Source organism: Pteronotus mesoamericanus, unplaced genomic scaffold, assembly GCF_021234165.1.
Source record: "Pteronotus mesoamericanus isolate MK-2021 breed Mesoamerican mustached bat unplaced genomic scaffold, CSHL_Meso_final scaffold_85, whole genome shotgun sequence".
NCBI classification, from domain to species: Eukaryota; Metazoa; Chordata; class Mammalia; order Chiroptera; family Mormoopidae; genus Pteronotus; species Pteronotus mesoamericanus.
In genome coordinates this window covers 14,207,045-14,219,062 of record NW_026555329.1, presented here as the reverse complement: position 1 = coordinate 14,219,062, position 12,018 = coordinate 14,207,045, and the positions used below count along the sequence as shown (strand labels likewise).

Below are 12,018 nucleotides of genomic sequence, written 5' to 3'. Positions count from 1 at the left end.
TATTTAAGTTCAGCCATTTGTTTTGCAAATCTAAAAATGTTTGCAAACATTTTTACATGTTTCTTAATTACTTTTTTTCCCTTAACTTGGGCATATTGTATCACTACAGATGTTTGATAAAAGCTTAGGACACCTATGACAAATTTTATACTTTCCTTAATTTTAGTCCAAGGGAGAGACAAATGTTCATTCAAATATTAATAGGCTGACTTTATATAGGAAGAATATAAGACAGGGAAATCTTTGTAATGGACATGGTATTCTTTTTATACAAATTACCTTTTTAGTTTTAGAAAAGAATAAGCCCCAGATTCTTAAATGGTCATCTATACAAAAAGGTGCATATTTCTCAAACACACTAAGCATGTTTTTATCTCATACAGCTGCCTCTGTTCATTTTATTAGTAAGCTTCCATTATTTCACCATTTTACAGGATTGCTTCTTCATGTCCTTTTATCAATTGGTCATGAGACCTCATATTGGTCTGCTCTTTTCAAATGTAGTTGAATGTATTCTTTTTATATTTATGTGTTTTTGAAACCAAACTTTAAGAAGATGCTGGTCTACCTTACTGTAATGCCAGCAGAATTAGTAAGCATCCTACATGGGTTTCTAAATTGATAGTCAGTTTGGTATTCTCCAGGGCGGGGGAGCTTAGTCATGATCTTGGACATGGATATGTGCAGTTGTCTCCTTAAATGAGGTTATGAGCTTGTCTGCAGAGCTCTGGTTTCCAGTGGGTGAGAGTTTTTGGAAGAACTTCAGATCAAAGAACATGGCCTGGGATGTTTTAGTGAAAGCTCTCCCAAAGAGACCTAAATTACTTAAGAGTCCTATGCATTGGTTACAGTGTTTCAAAGTAAAAGTAGAAACTAGAATTGCAGCAAAAAACAAAAAAAACTTTCAGTATCTTCTAGTTTCTAGTGATCATACTTCCTTTGGCCTCTAAAATCAACTTAGCTTTGCTTAGCAGTTAATTGGGTATATATACAAGGGCTGGCAAAAGTAGGTTTACAGCTTAATACAAATAAATAATACAATAATAAACTGTTTTGCATACTCACAACTGTAAACCTACTTTTGCCAACCCCTGTATTTGGAGTAAGTTTTATTTATTTATTAAGTATATTTTATTGATTATGCTATTACAGCTGTCCCATTTTAAGCTTTAGATAATTATGTTTTCTTTGTGTATCTCTGGCATTCACCAATCTGTTCCCTGTATCTATAGTTGGTTTGTTTTTAATAGTCCACATATAAGTGAGATCATATAGTATTTGCCTTTGACTTACACATTTAACATAATGACTTCAAGATCTATTCATGTTGTTGCAAATGGCAAGATTTTCTTCTTTTTTATAACTGAATAATATTTCATTGTGTATGTATGTGTAAATGTGATATATATATATATATCGCATTTTCTTAATCCATTCATTCATTGATGGACATAGGTTGTTTCTATGTCTTGAATACTATAAATAATGATGCAGTGATCATGGGAGTACAGATATCTTCTCAGGAATAGTGATTCCATTCTTTTGGATATATGTATATACCCAAGAGTAGAATTGCTGGATCATATAGTAGTTCTATTTTTAATTTTCCGAGCAGTCTCCATACTGTCTTCCGTGGCTGCTGCAGCGTTTTACATTCCCACCAACAGTACACAAAGGTTTCTTTTTCTCTGTATTCCTGTCAACACTTGTTATCTTGTTTTGATGACAGTCATTCTATAGGGGTGAGATGGTATCTCATTTTGATTTTGATTTTGATTTTCCTGATGAAGTTTCATATAGGCACCTATGAATATTTTCCTCTAAAAAGAAGGGAAAGCATGGGAAAAGGGAAAAAAACTATTGTGTGGTATCTTTGAAGATTAAAAGAAGTTGTGTGTAAAGAAGAAAAAGAGTAAATCATAAACTTTGTATAAAATTTGGAAAATAGAGTGTTGCTAGGTTTATTACATTTAAGATTAATGAAATCATTTTTTTTGCTTTGGCTTATGCATATAATATTCTCTATAAATTAATTAATATACTTACTTATCTTAGCATTATTATACATTAAGGGTAATTATTCTGAACATATGTTGTAGTATGGTGCTGGAGATGAACAAGATATAGGTCACTGAAAAAAATCTCTTGGCATTTCAGTATTGAGGTTGTTCTTTTGCGAAATTGCCAGACAGTGAATTTTTATTATTTATACTTTAAAAAATCTACTTTTAATTAATTGAATGTTTTGATTACTTAAGGTTACCTTTAGTATTTTGCATGGGAATTACAAATTATAGGATTCTCTTCCCTAGTAGAATATATTAAGTTAAAATATGTAGGATTAAGGAGAGTTTAGCTAAATTTATGGGTAATAGTAGCTTAGTGGGTTATGAAAAGAAGCCAGGTATGTGTTTTGACATTATGAAAGATAATTGAGACTTTCCTCCAGGTATTATTTAACTCAATTGAATTGGTCAAGCCATGGCTTTATCCCAGGTTATTATTTTTTCTTGTGTGCTGATGAATGTAGCCGAGATACTTTTTAGTATCTTAATGGATATTTATAATATGGAGACTATATTGTTTAACAGTTGTTGAAAAAACTGCAAGTGGTGTGTTCATATGGTTTGACTCTGTGTATTATAACTATCATGTGGCAGTTGTCTTGAAATAGGAATAGATAAATTTCTATTCCTCTACTTCTGATTATATTTTCCTTTGATTTCTGAGTTATTCATTATTTTGTGGTGCTCAGGGCATAACAGTTCTCCAAAAGCAAGTTTCATTGTCACCTAGATGTGTTACTTTTGATGGAGATGAGAATGCACAAGAGAAGTTAGAGAATGTCCTCACAAGAGTTACAGTTACAAAATGAGTAAAAAGTGAATAACTCAAAAAAAAAATACACAGCACAGTGACTTATCCTAAATACCCCAAAATTCATGCATGTTAAATGTGCATTGGAACTGTCTGAGAAACTTAGACTACATTTCATTTCACCTGGTAGAAATGATCACTTAGTGTTAAGATTATATGCTGTAAAGGCAAGGAACTGGTCCTTTTCTGTGATATATTTGATCTTTCTATAGGCATTTCTGTTTTGATGGCTGTTGTATTTTATTATTATTTACTAATAATATCTAAACTTTGTGGGGTTTTTACAAGTTAGGACTGTCAATAGATTATTTCAAAATATACCCGTCATTTCAATTAGGAGATTCTGTAACCTGTTTACTTTTCAGATGAGCCTTTACGCTTTTCATATGGGATGAAACATGGCAATTTTGTATATTATACTTTAGTTATATTTTTATTTTTACCGTAATCAAAGAATGAAGTGCTTGGTTGTTCTAGTAATAGATACATGAAAATTTTAAAGTAACACATGAAAAATTACTTCCTTGATTTTCTTTTATTGGTCAGTGTTTTTACTGTTAAAATTTTTCTTCAATAGCTTTCTTTAAATGAGCATTTTAAGATATTAAAATTAATACCTTAGAAATTAATTTGCATTTTTGCAATTAATGTATTTGTATTAGCAACACAAATGACACATTGTATTTAATTGTTATTGGAGTTCAAAATTTAAAGCTGTTACTTTTTAAAAATAAATTTTAGTTTGATATTGTTTTACCATATTTATGAGTGAGAGATATGAATTTTGTTGGAGCACGAATTCAGATGATAAGAAATCTTTGAAAATGTTTGATAAGAGAATGATAAGTTTCATTTAAGGGTACAGCACATGTAAACTAAATTTCAAATATTTTATATATTTTTATAAAAAGGATGCTTATAAATTAGACTTTTATTGAATTACTTTCTGATTATTCTTTTCAATTTTTAGAAACTGTATGAAAAATTTTTACTTTTAACAACTTGGCATGAATTTTTGAAAGGGGCTTTTATCATGTCAGTATAAAGATTTCCAGCAGTCATTGTGCAGAATTCTGCTGTTCAAATGTTAGCCACTAGCCATGTGTGGCAATTTGAATTTAAATTGATTATAATTTAAATAAAAAAATGAATATCTGAGTCACATTAGCCACTTTACAAGTGCTCAACAGCTACATGGGGCTAGTGGCTATTGCACTGGACAGTGCACATACACACAATTCTAACATGTAAAGTTCTGTTGCACAGCAGATTTAGACTGATATTTCAGTTTTAATTTTTTAGCATTACTCATGTTTTTCCAATTTCTTTTATTGTGGCAAAGTACACATAACAAAATTTACCATTTTAATGATTTCTAAGTTATACATTTCAGTGTTATTAAATAGATCAATAATGTGCAGCCAACAGTCTCTAAGTGTTTTTCATCATGTAAAAGTATAACTTTGTACCCGGTAAACAATAACTCCCCACTCTTCCCTCCTCCTAGCCCCTGCCAATTGCCCTTCCGCTCTCTAACTCTGGTTTTGACTACTTTACCTCATCTAACTAGAATCATACAGTATTTGCCTTTTTGTAACTGACTTATTTTACTCAGTATAAGGTCCTCAAGGTTCATTCATGTTGTAGCATATTGCAGAATTTCTTTTTTAAAACTGAATAATATTCCATTGTAAGTATATACCACATTATGCTCATCCATTCATTGGTCAATGAATACTTGGGTTGCTTCCACAATGTAGCTATTGTGAATAATGCTACCATGAACATGGGTATACAAATATATCCTTGAGACTCAGCTTTCAATTCTTTGGGGTATATACCCAGAACTGGAATTGGTGGATTAAATGGTAATAATATTTTTAATTTTTTGAGGAACAACCATACTGTTTTCCTAAGCGTCTGTCATTTTACACACCTACCAATAGTGCACAAACATTCTAGTTTGTCTACATCCTTGCAGACACTTGTTACTTTCTGGTTTTTGTTTTGTTTTGTATTATGTTTGTTTTGTTTTTTTGTAGAGTAGCTTTCTGATGGATGTGTGGTGGTATGTCATTATAGTTGTAATTTTCATTTCTCTAATGATTAGTAGTAATGAGCATCTTTTCATGTGTTTATTAGCTATTTGTATATCTTACTTAGAGAAATGTTTATTCAGATCCTTGTTCAACAGTTGGGCTTACAAGCCAAAGCTATGTAATACTAGCTTTTAGGGCAAAACTTTTTTTTTCAGTGTATAAAGTTCTTGTGTCATGTAAAAAACAAAATGTGGAGTTAAAAACCATTGTTACAACAATAATACTAGCCTTTCTAATTGACCAGGTATTAAATTTTCTTGAAATCTTTATTTGTCAATACAGCTCTCAATTACGGTCAACTGTTTTGTTTTTTTTTTGTTTTGTTTTGTTTTTTGGGTTTTTTTTAACCCTGCAGGATTTTTTTTAGAATTTCTTATAGGACAGGGCTAGTGGTAATAAATTTCCTCAGCTTTTGTTTGGGAATGTCTAATTTCGCTCTCATTTTTGAAAGACAGTTTTGTTGGACATAGAATTCTTAGTTGACAGGTTTTTTTTTTCCTTTTAACATTTTGAATATATTAACTCAGTGCCTTCCAGCCCCCAAAGTTTCTGATGAGAAATCTGCTGATAATCTTATTGTGATTGCTATGTGATGATTCTGAAATTCCTTCTGCTTTCAAGAGTCTCTCTGTGTCTTTTTCTTTGGAAAGTTTGATTATAATGTGTCAGTGTGAGACTCTGAGTTTATCTTATATGGGGTTTGTTGATCTTCTTGGATGTTTATATTCATGTCTTCAATCAAATTTGAGTTTTCAGTCACTATTTCTTCAAACATTTTCTCTGTCCTTTTCTCTCTCCTCCTTCTGGGACTTCTACAATGCAAATGTTGGGCCGCTTGTCAATGCCCCACATGTCCATTAGGTTCTGTTTACTCTCCTCCAGTCTTTTTTTCTTTCTTTCCTCATACTCGATAATTACCACAGTCCTATCTTCAAGTTCACTGATTCTTTTGCCTACTTAAATCTCCTTTATTTCCCATGAAAAATGAAATTTTCATTTACATTATTGTACTTTTGAGCTCCAGATTTCTTTTTGATTTATTTTTTGGTTTTCTATCTCTTTATTGATATTTCCATTTTGTTCATACATTGTTTTCCAGACTTTCTCCACATTGTATTTCAGTGAGCATCTTTATAACCATTGTTTTAAAGTCTTTTTCTTCTTCTGCTTTTTTAAAGATTTTATTTATTTATTTTTAGCGTAGGGAAGGGAGGGAGAAAGATAGGGAGAGAAACATCAAAGTGTGGTTGCCTCTCATGCACCCTTTACCAGGGACCTGGCCTGCAACCCAGGCATGTGCCATTGATTAGCAATCGAACCAGCAACCATTTGGTTCACAGGCTAGCACTCAATCCACTGAGCCACACCAGCCAGCGCTGTTTTTAAAGTCTTTGTCTTATAGATCTGCCATCAAGTCTTCTGTTTACTTAATTTTTGTCCCTTAAATGGAGTATACTTTTGCCTTTCTTTGTATGCCTTATGGTTTTTTGTCGAAAACTGGACATTGAAATTTTATAATGTGGTAACTCTTGAATTCACCTGAGGAATTCACCTGTATCCCCAGGATATGCTGTGTTCTGTTATTGTTTTTTGTTTGTTTGTTTGTTTTTTATTATAGTGGGCTGTCTCTGTGCTGAGGATCAGCCTGAGGTGTAAACTTACATTCTTCTCATGTCTTTTCTGAGCTTTTCCCCGGGGAAGCATGACCACTTTCCAGTTTTGCTAGCATATGCACTTATTTTTTAATGTCCTAGTCATTAATATCTGGCTCCCAAAAGGGCAAGAAGAGAAGAATGAAGATGGAGGTATAAAGAACACTGATCTTTTAAGTCCTGGAAGTAACTTTAGGCTGAGAGGGAGTGCCTTGCACTAATAGAAGGAGGAAATCCATCTCTTGGTCTACACTTTTGTGATCAAAATCAGCAACAACAATCAGTGCAGATCCCAATATTTGTAGTCAGGGTTCAATTTGCTCATCCTGGTTCCTAACTACTGTGTGCAAGCTAGGGCAGGAGGAATATGTGCACAACTGCCTGCCAGGTAGCTTGGGCAGCTGCTACTGCTAAGAGCTGAAACCGACCGAAATTAATAGTGATTTGCCTGTGCAAGCCTTTCCCTGGAAGTTGCAAGCCTTCAATCCACTTCAGCCTTCTAAAATAGTTACATCAGACAGGCTCTGCTAGTACAACTGTTTTCTAGGTAGAGAAAGATTCCTGTTGTCTCCTACTCTGCCATCTTCCCCCCATCCCCATGTTCTTAAAAATGCTTCATTAAGTTCTTTTTAATGAGTAAGTTTATGTTTTCTCTTTTATAAGTAGTATGGGCCACTAACTAAAACGACCCATTTATTTTTTCAACACTGTTTAGAATCTGTTTCTACAGAGTTTTCTTAAGTGGTATATTCATCATGGCTTGTCATTAACTAAGATTCAAAGATATGATCACTGTAATAGGAGTAGAGTCAGGGTCAATAAATTACTTTGATTTTCAGGTAACACAATAAATGTCACTTACATAAAAGTCTTGAGTTCCAAAAAGGAACTGCCTTTTTAATCAGTGCTGAATCTCTTATGTTAGTTCACTTAAACATGCAGCATTATTACATATATTTTTATTACACTTATAGGGCTACATGGAATTGTTTTATATATTTACTTGTTTTTATTCTTACAGGAGTATATATGATTTCTCTATATAGTCATTATATACCATGTGATTACGTATACCACGTATGTTTTTATTTATTTTTCACATATACTTAAGTTTTGTGTTTATAGAAAGCAAAGACAATGCTAGAAGGTAAGAATAAATGTATGAACTTACACCTTCCCACTATGCAGGCAGTGTTCAGAATGTGACCAGGCTGGGAGCAGCGACATGGAAGCGGATATGGCCATGGAAACCTTACCAGACGGAACCAAACGATCAAGGAGGCAGATTAAGGAGCCAGTGAAATTTGTTCCACAGGACATGCCTCCAGAACCCAAGAAGATTCCAATAAGAAACACGGTAATTTATTCCCTATTTAGCATGATCATCATAAAATTCTGGGACAAAAACTTCAGAGGTGAGAAAGTGAAAGAAAGGGTGAACATATACTTAGGAGCCAAAGAAAAAAACCTGTGTACTGCGATTGGTTATTCTTAAGACTGTATTGTTTTCTATTATGAAATATACCATACATACCTGAGAATTTATAGTTTATGTATTCCATTTAAAGCATAATAATAATGAACACTTGCTATTAATATAATGAATTTACCAACCAACTTCAAAAACAGAACATTATTAAAGCTTTTGAAGCCTCTGTGAATTCCTTGGTAATCACGTTACCATCCATTTAGCCTAGAAGTCACCTCCTTCTTCAACTTTATATTTCTCATTCTCTTCTTTTAATTACACTCCCAAGTGTGTGTGTTCATGAATACTACATAGTTTTTCTGGTTTTGAATTTTGTATGAATGGAGTCAAACTTTCTTCTTCTGTTATTTGATACTTTGACCAACATTGTATTGATTTCATTCCTACATGCTGATCTATGTATTTATTTTCACTAAGCTGTGATTTTATTTTTTTGGAAGAACAGATCATTATTTATTTTATCTTTTGTTCTGTAGATTGTCATTTTTGCTGTTTGCGTCTTTTTTGTTTTATAAATAACTTTGTTTTAAATATTTTTGTAAAGGGTTCCTGCAGCATTGTAACAGGGAGTTAGGGTATATACTAAGGCATGGCTTTGCTTAGCTATAGAATATTTGCATCTTCAGTTTTGCAAGATAATTCCAGTGTTTCCTGAAGCAGTTTACACTCTTACCAGCAGCGAATAATGATACTGTTGCTCCCAAACTTGTCCACAGTTTTAATGCTTTTTCAGTGTCATAAAACAGTATATCGTCCCTTTATTTAGTGTTCCTCTCAAAACTAATGACTTTGAGCACCTATATATTTTTGGTCCGTTGTATTTCCCTTTTTAGGAAATGTATATTCAAGTCTTTCCTAGTTTTTTTTTATCAGGTTGTTAGCCTGTTTCACATTAAAAATTCTTTGAGAACATAGTTTAAAGAATTTCTTCCAGAAAACATTTACATGTTATTACCAGGTGCCTGAGAGCCCTAAAGCTTGGTGTGCATCTTTCCCGTTACGTGAGTAGTGTGAATCCCTGCTCCAAACCCATGGAGGCTGGATTGCAGTTCCGCATTCTTTGGGGAGACATTTTACTTTCTTACCTTGAGCTGAGGTAGTCAAAAAAATCTACCTGCCCCTGAGGGAGATGTAAAGATATTTTTAGGGTTAGTTGTCATCATTAGCTGTGTTACCTGTTCAGTTTTAGAGAGTCTTTTTTTTTCCCCCCTTAAAGTTTTCTTTCATCTGTAGTAACTGTCCATATTGGAATCACTTAAAAGATTTCATTTAAGAAAGTCACCTAGATTATTTCATTCATTTTTGTCTTATGGGCTTGTTTGAAATTGATGAGGCGAATCCTGGAATTGTTGTCTGTTAGATAATTGAAATAGTTAATTATGGGTGCTCTAAATTAATCAACTTGAAATAGTATTTTTTTGTAATTTTCACAAGTTTTAAAAATTTGCTAAGGCTTTACAAATATATGTTGTAGTTCTATTTGTAATTTTCACAAGTTTTAATGTTTTTAAAGGATTTGCAAATATATTTTGTTTACAAATGAACTAAACATAATTTTCCTTCTTTGAATAAGCCTGCTTGTTTCTCTGTTTCTAAAAATATTTTCTGTAACTCTTTGATTCCAAATCTGCAGCTATTTTTAAAATCTTAGAAATCTCCGTATGTAGATACTTCATATGTAGATATTTACAATGATTATCCTCTTCAGAAACATTTTTTTTCCTAGTTCCTTTTTATTTGAAGAAATTCTTATGGTCATTGTTACCATCGTTATCTTTGGAGTTGTGTAGAGGGAAATTTTGTATATATTATAGTGATATTTATGTGCCCATAGTTTAGTATTATTTAAGATAAAAGAGAATCCCACTTTTTAGAATTAGAATTATAAGGAAGCTTTATAATTTTCTAATTTAGTCCAATTGCTTTCATCTTATTCTTTGTCTCTGGCTTCCTTGTGTAAAAGTTTTAATATTGTAGATATTGGTGGGTAAAACATAAGAAAATATTCTGTGGCCAGTGATTTTAGACAATGTAGTAACATGGTTATTTTCTCTTTTGGGGGAATTCAAATGTATATTGAAACTCTCACAAAAAATATATAAATTAGTTAACTTTTTTCCTCACTTACTTTATCAAAGAGCACTTTTTTCCAAGCTTCCCCCCCGCCACCCAAATTGTAGTGTAGAGTACTGTGTGGTACCAGCTTTGGAATTGGTGTTCCGGAGGCCATGGATTATTTGTGCCAGGGCCTCCTGAGGTGTTTGTTGAAATGTATACTTTGCATATCCTAGAGCTAATCAATTAGAATTGGGGATATTCTAATCTCTTCTAGAATTATTAGACATTAATTCTAATATCTTAGGAGATATTATTATGTAGACTATTTAGATAACAATTATGGCTATTATTTTCACTTTTTCTTTCCATCTTCCCTCTGTCAGTCTGTACAGCAATTCAGAAAACCTATGAGCATGGTCAGTTGATCAGGTACTAGATTAAGGAACATGAGAAGGTAAGATGCAGAAGAGAGTGATCACTCATTCGTCTGGGTCTTTTAAAAAAAAATGTATTTCCTGATTTTAGAGAGAGGGAAAAAAACTATTGATTGTTTCTCCTTTTATTTATGCATTTATTGGTTTGTTCTCGTCTGTGCTCTGAGCAGGGATAGAGCCCACAACCTTGGTTGATTCTCTGACCAACAGAGCCACCCGGCCAGGGCTCAGTCCTCTTGAGCTTACTGTTTAGGCTGAATTCCTGTTGTTATCTTAATTTTTTAATGTGTCATTTCTGTTTCAGAGTTGTATTAGCATTTTAAATTATTAGATGGTATGTTAAAATGAAGCACTCTAGTTTCTTTTCATTAGCACACTGTTAACTATGGGAATCCAGGTATATAACTGCCTACTAATTTGTATAAGAAAATACCTTTCACAATTTATCACTGATTTAGCTCTTCCTTTAATTTTTTTTTTTTTTTTTTGTTCCTAGCACCTTACTCCTTGAGCTTTTTATTTTAGTACATATATAACATTTTGGGATAGTCAGTCCATCCTTAGATTTCTTATAATATTTTGGCTTTTGTTAATTTATGTTTTTCCTGCCATTATCGATCAAAGTGTAGTTTATTTCACAATAGTCATATTAGTCTATCAAAATTTTGAGAAAAAATTTACCTCTGTGACATAGGGGATTTATGACATACTCTAAATTTCAGCGCTCATTTCAAAATAATTTATCCATTAATAAAATTGTTAAAATCATCATTTTTTCCTATAATTTTCTATCAATTTCTATTAAATTTGTTATGTTCCCTTGGGTTGCAGTGATAGTACAATTTTTAGAGACATAGTTCAAGGTTATTTCATGCTAGTAAAATGATTTTTCTTTTGTTATAATAATCCTTTTTGTGGTAGATGAGAATTGGTATTCTGTTAGAATAACTTTAAGTATTCGGACTTTACAGCATAATTAAGCATACAGCACATTAATCTATTTTTTTAAAGGCCTCTCTGTGGAGTTGTCCAAAGACCCTCAAAAATGTAAAATGATCAGGGCTGCTGTGGATTGAAGTCCCATTTTTATTGAATAGTTTTCCTTACCTCCTTCTATTTCTTACTCTTTATACTTTGTATCTTTATGTTTAGAAGTAAAATCAGGTGGTAGTACCGGACTGAAAGGAGGAAGGAAGGGACTTGTGTGTTGGAATAGTTGAATAAATTCTAATATTGGGTTGGCTAAAAAGTCTGTTTAGTTGTTTCCATAAAATAAAAGACATTTTTCATTTTGAGTATGTTGGCTATCTCCTGCATAGTATAATGTTGATTGTTCTCAATTAATGTCTCATTTTGATTGCTATCAATCTCACCTGGTCCAACAGTGGAACATCGCCCAGTGAGAAATC

At 32.6% G+C, this 12,018-nt stretch overlaps 1 protein-coding gene across 4 annotated transcripts in view; it reads left to right on the top strand.

Moving 5' to 3' along the window:
- The window catches only part of PHF14 (PHD finger protein 14), a 178,235-nt gene that overhangs the window by 43,990 nt on the left and 122,227 nt on the right, over nucleotides 1-12,018 (top strand). For 3 of the 4 annotated variants that reach the window (XM_054564333.1, XM_054564332.1, XM_054564334.1), the window contains exon 14: nucleotides 7,817-7,985. In XM_054564333.1, coding sequence (XP_054420308.1) covers nucleotides 7,817-7,985 — 169 coding nt within the window. Of the gene's footprint in view, nucleotides 1-7,816; nucleotides 7,986-10,558; nucleotides 10,615-12,018 lie in introns of those variants that run through there. The other variant, XM_054564335.1, reaches the window with a different exon arrangement.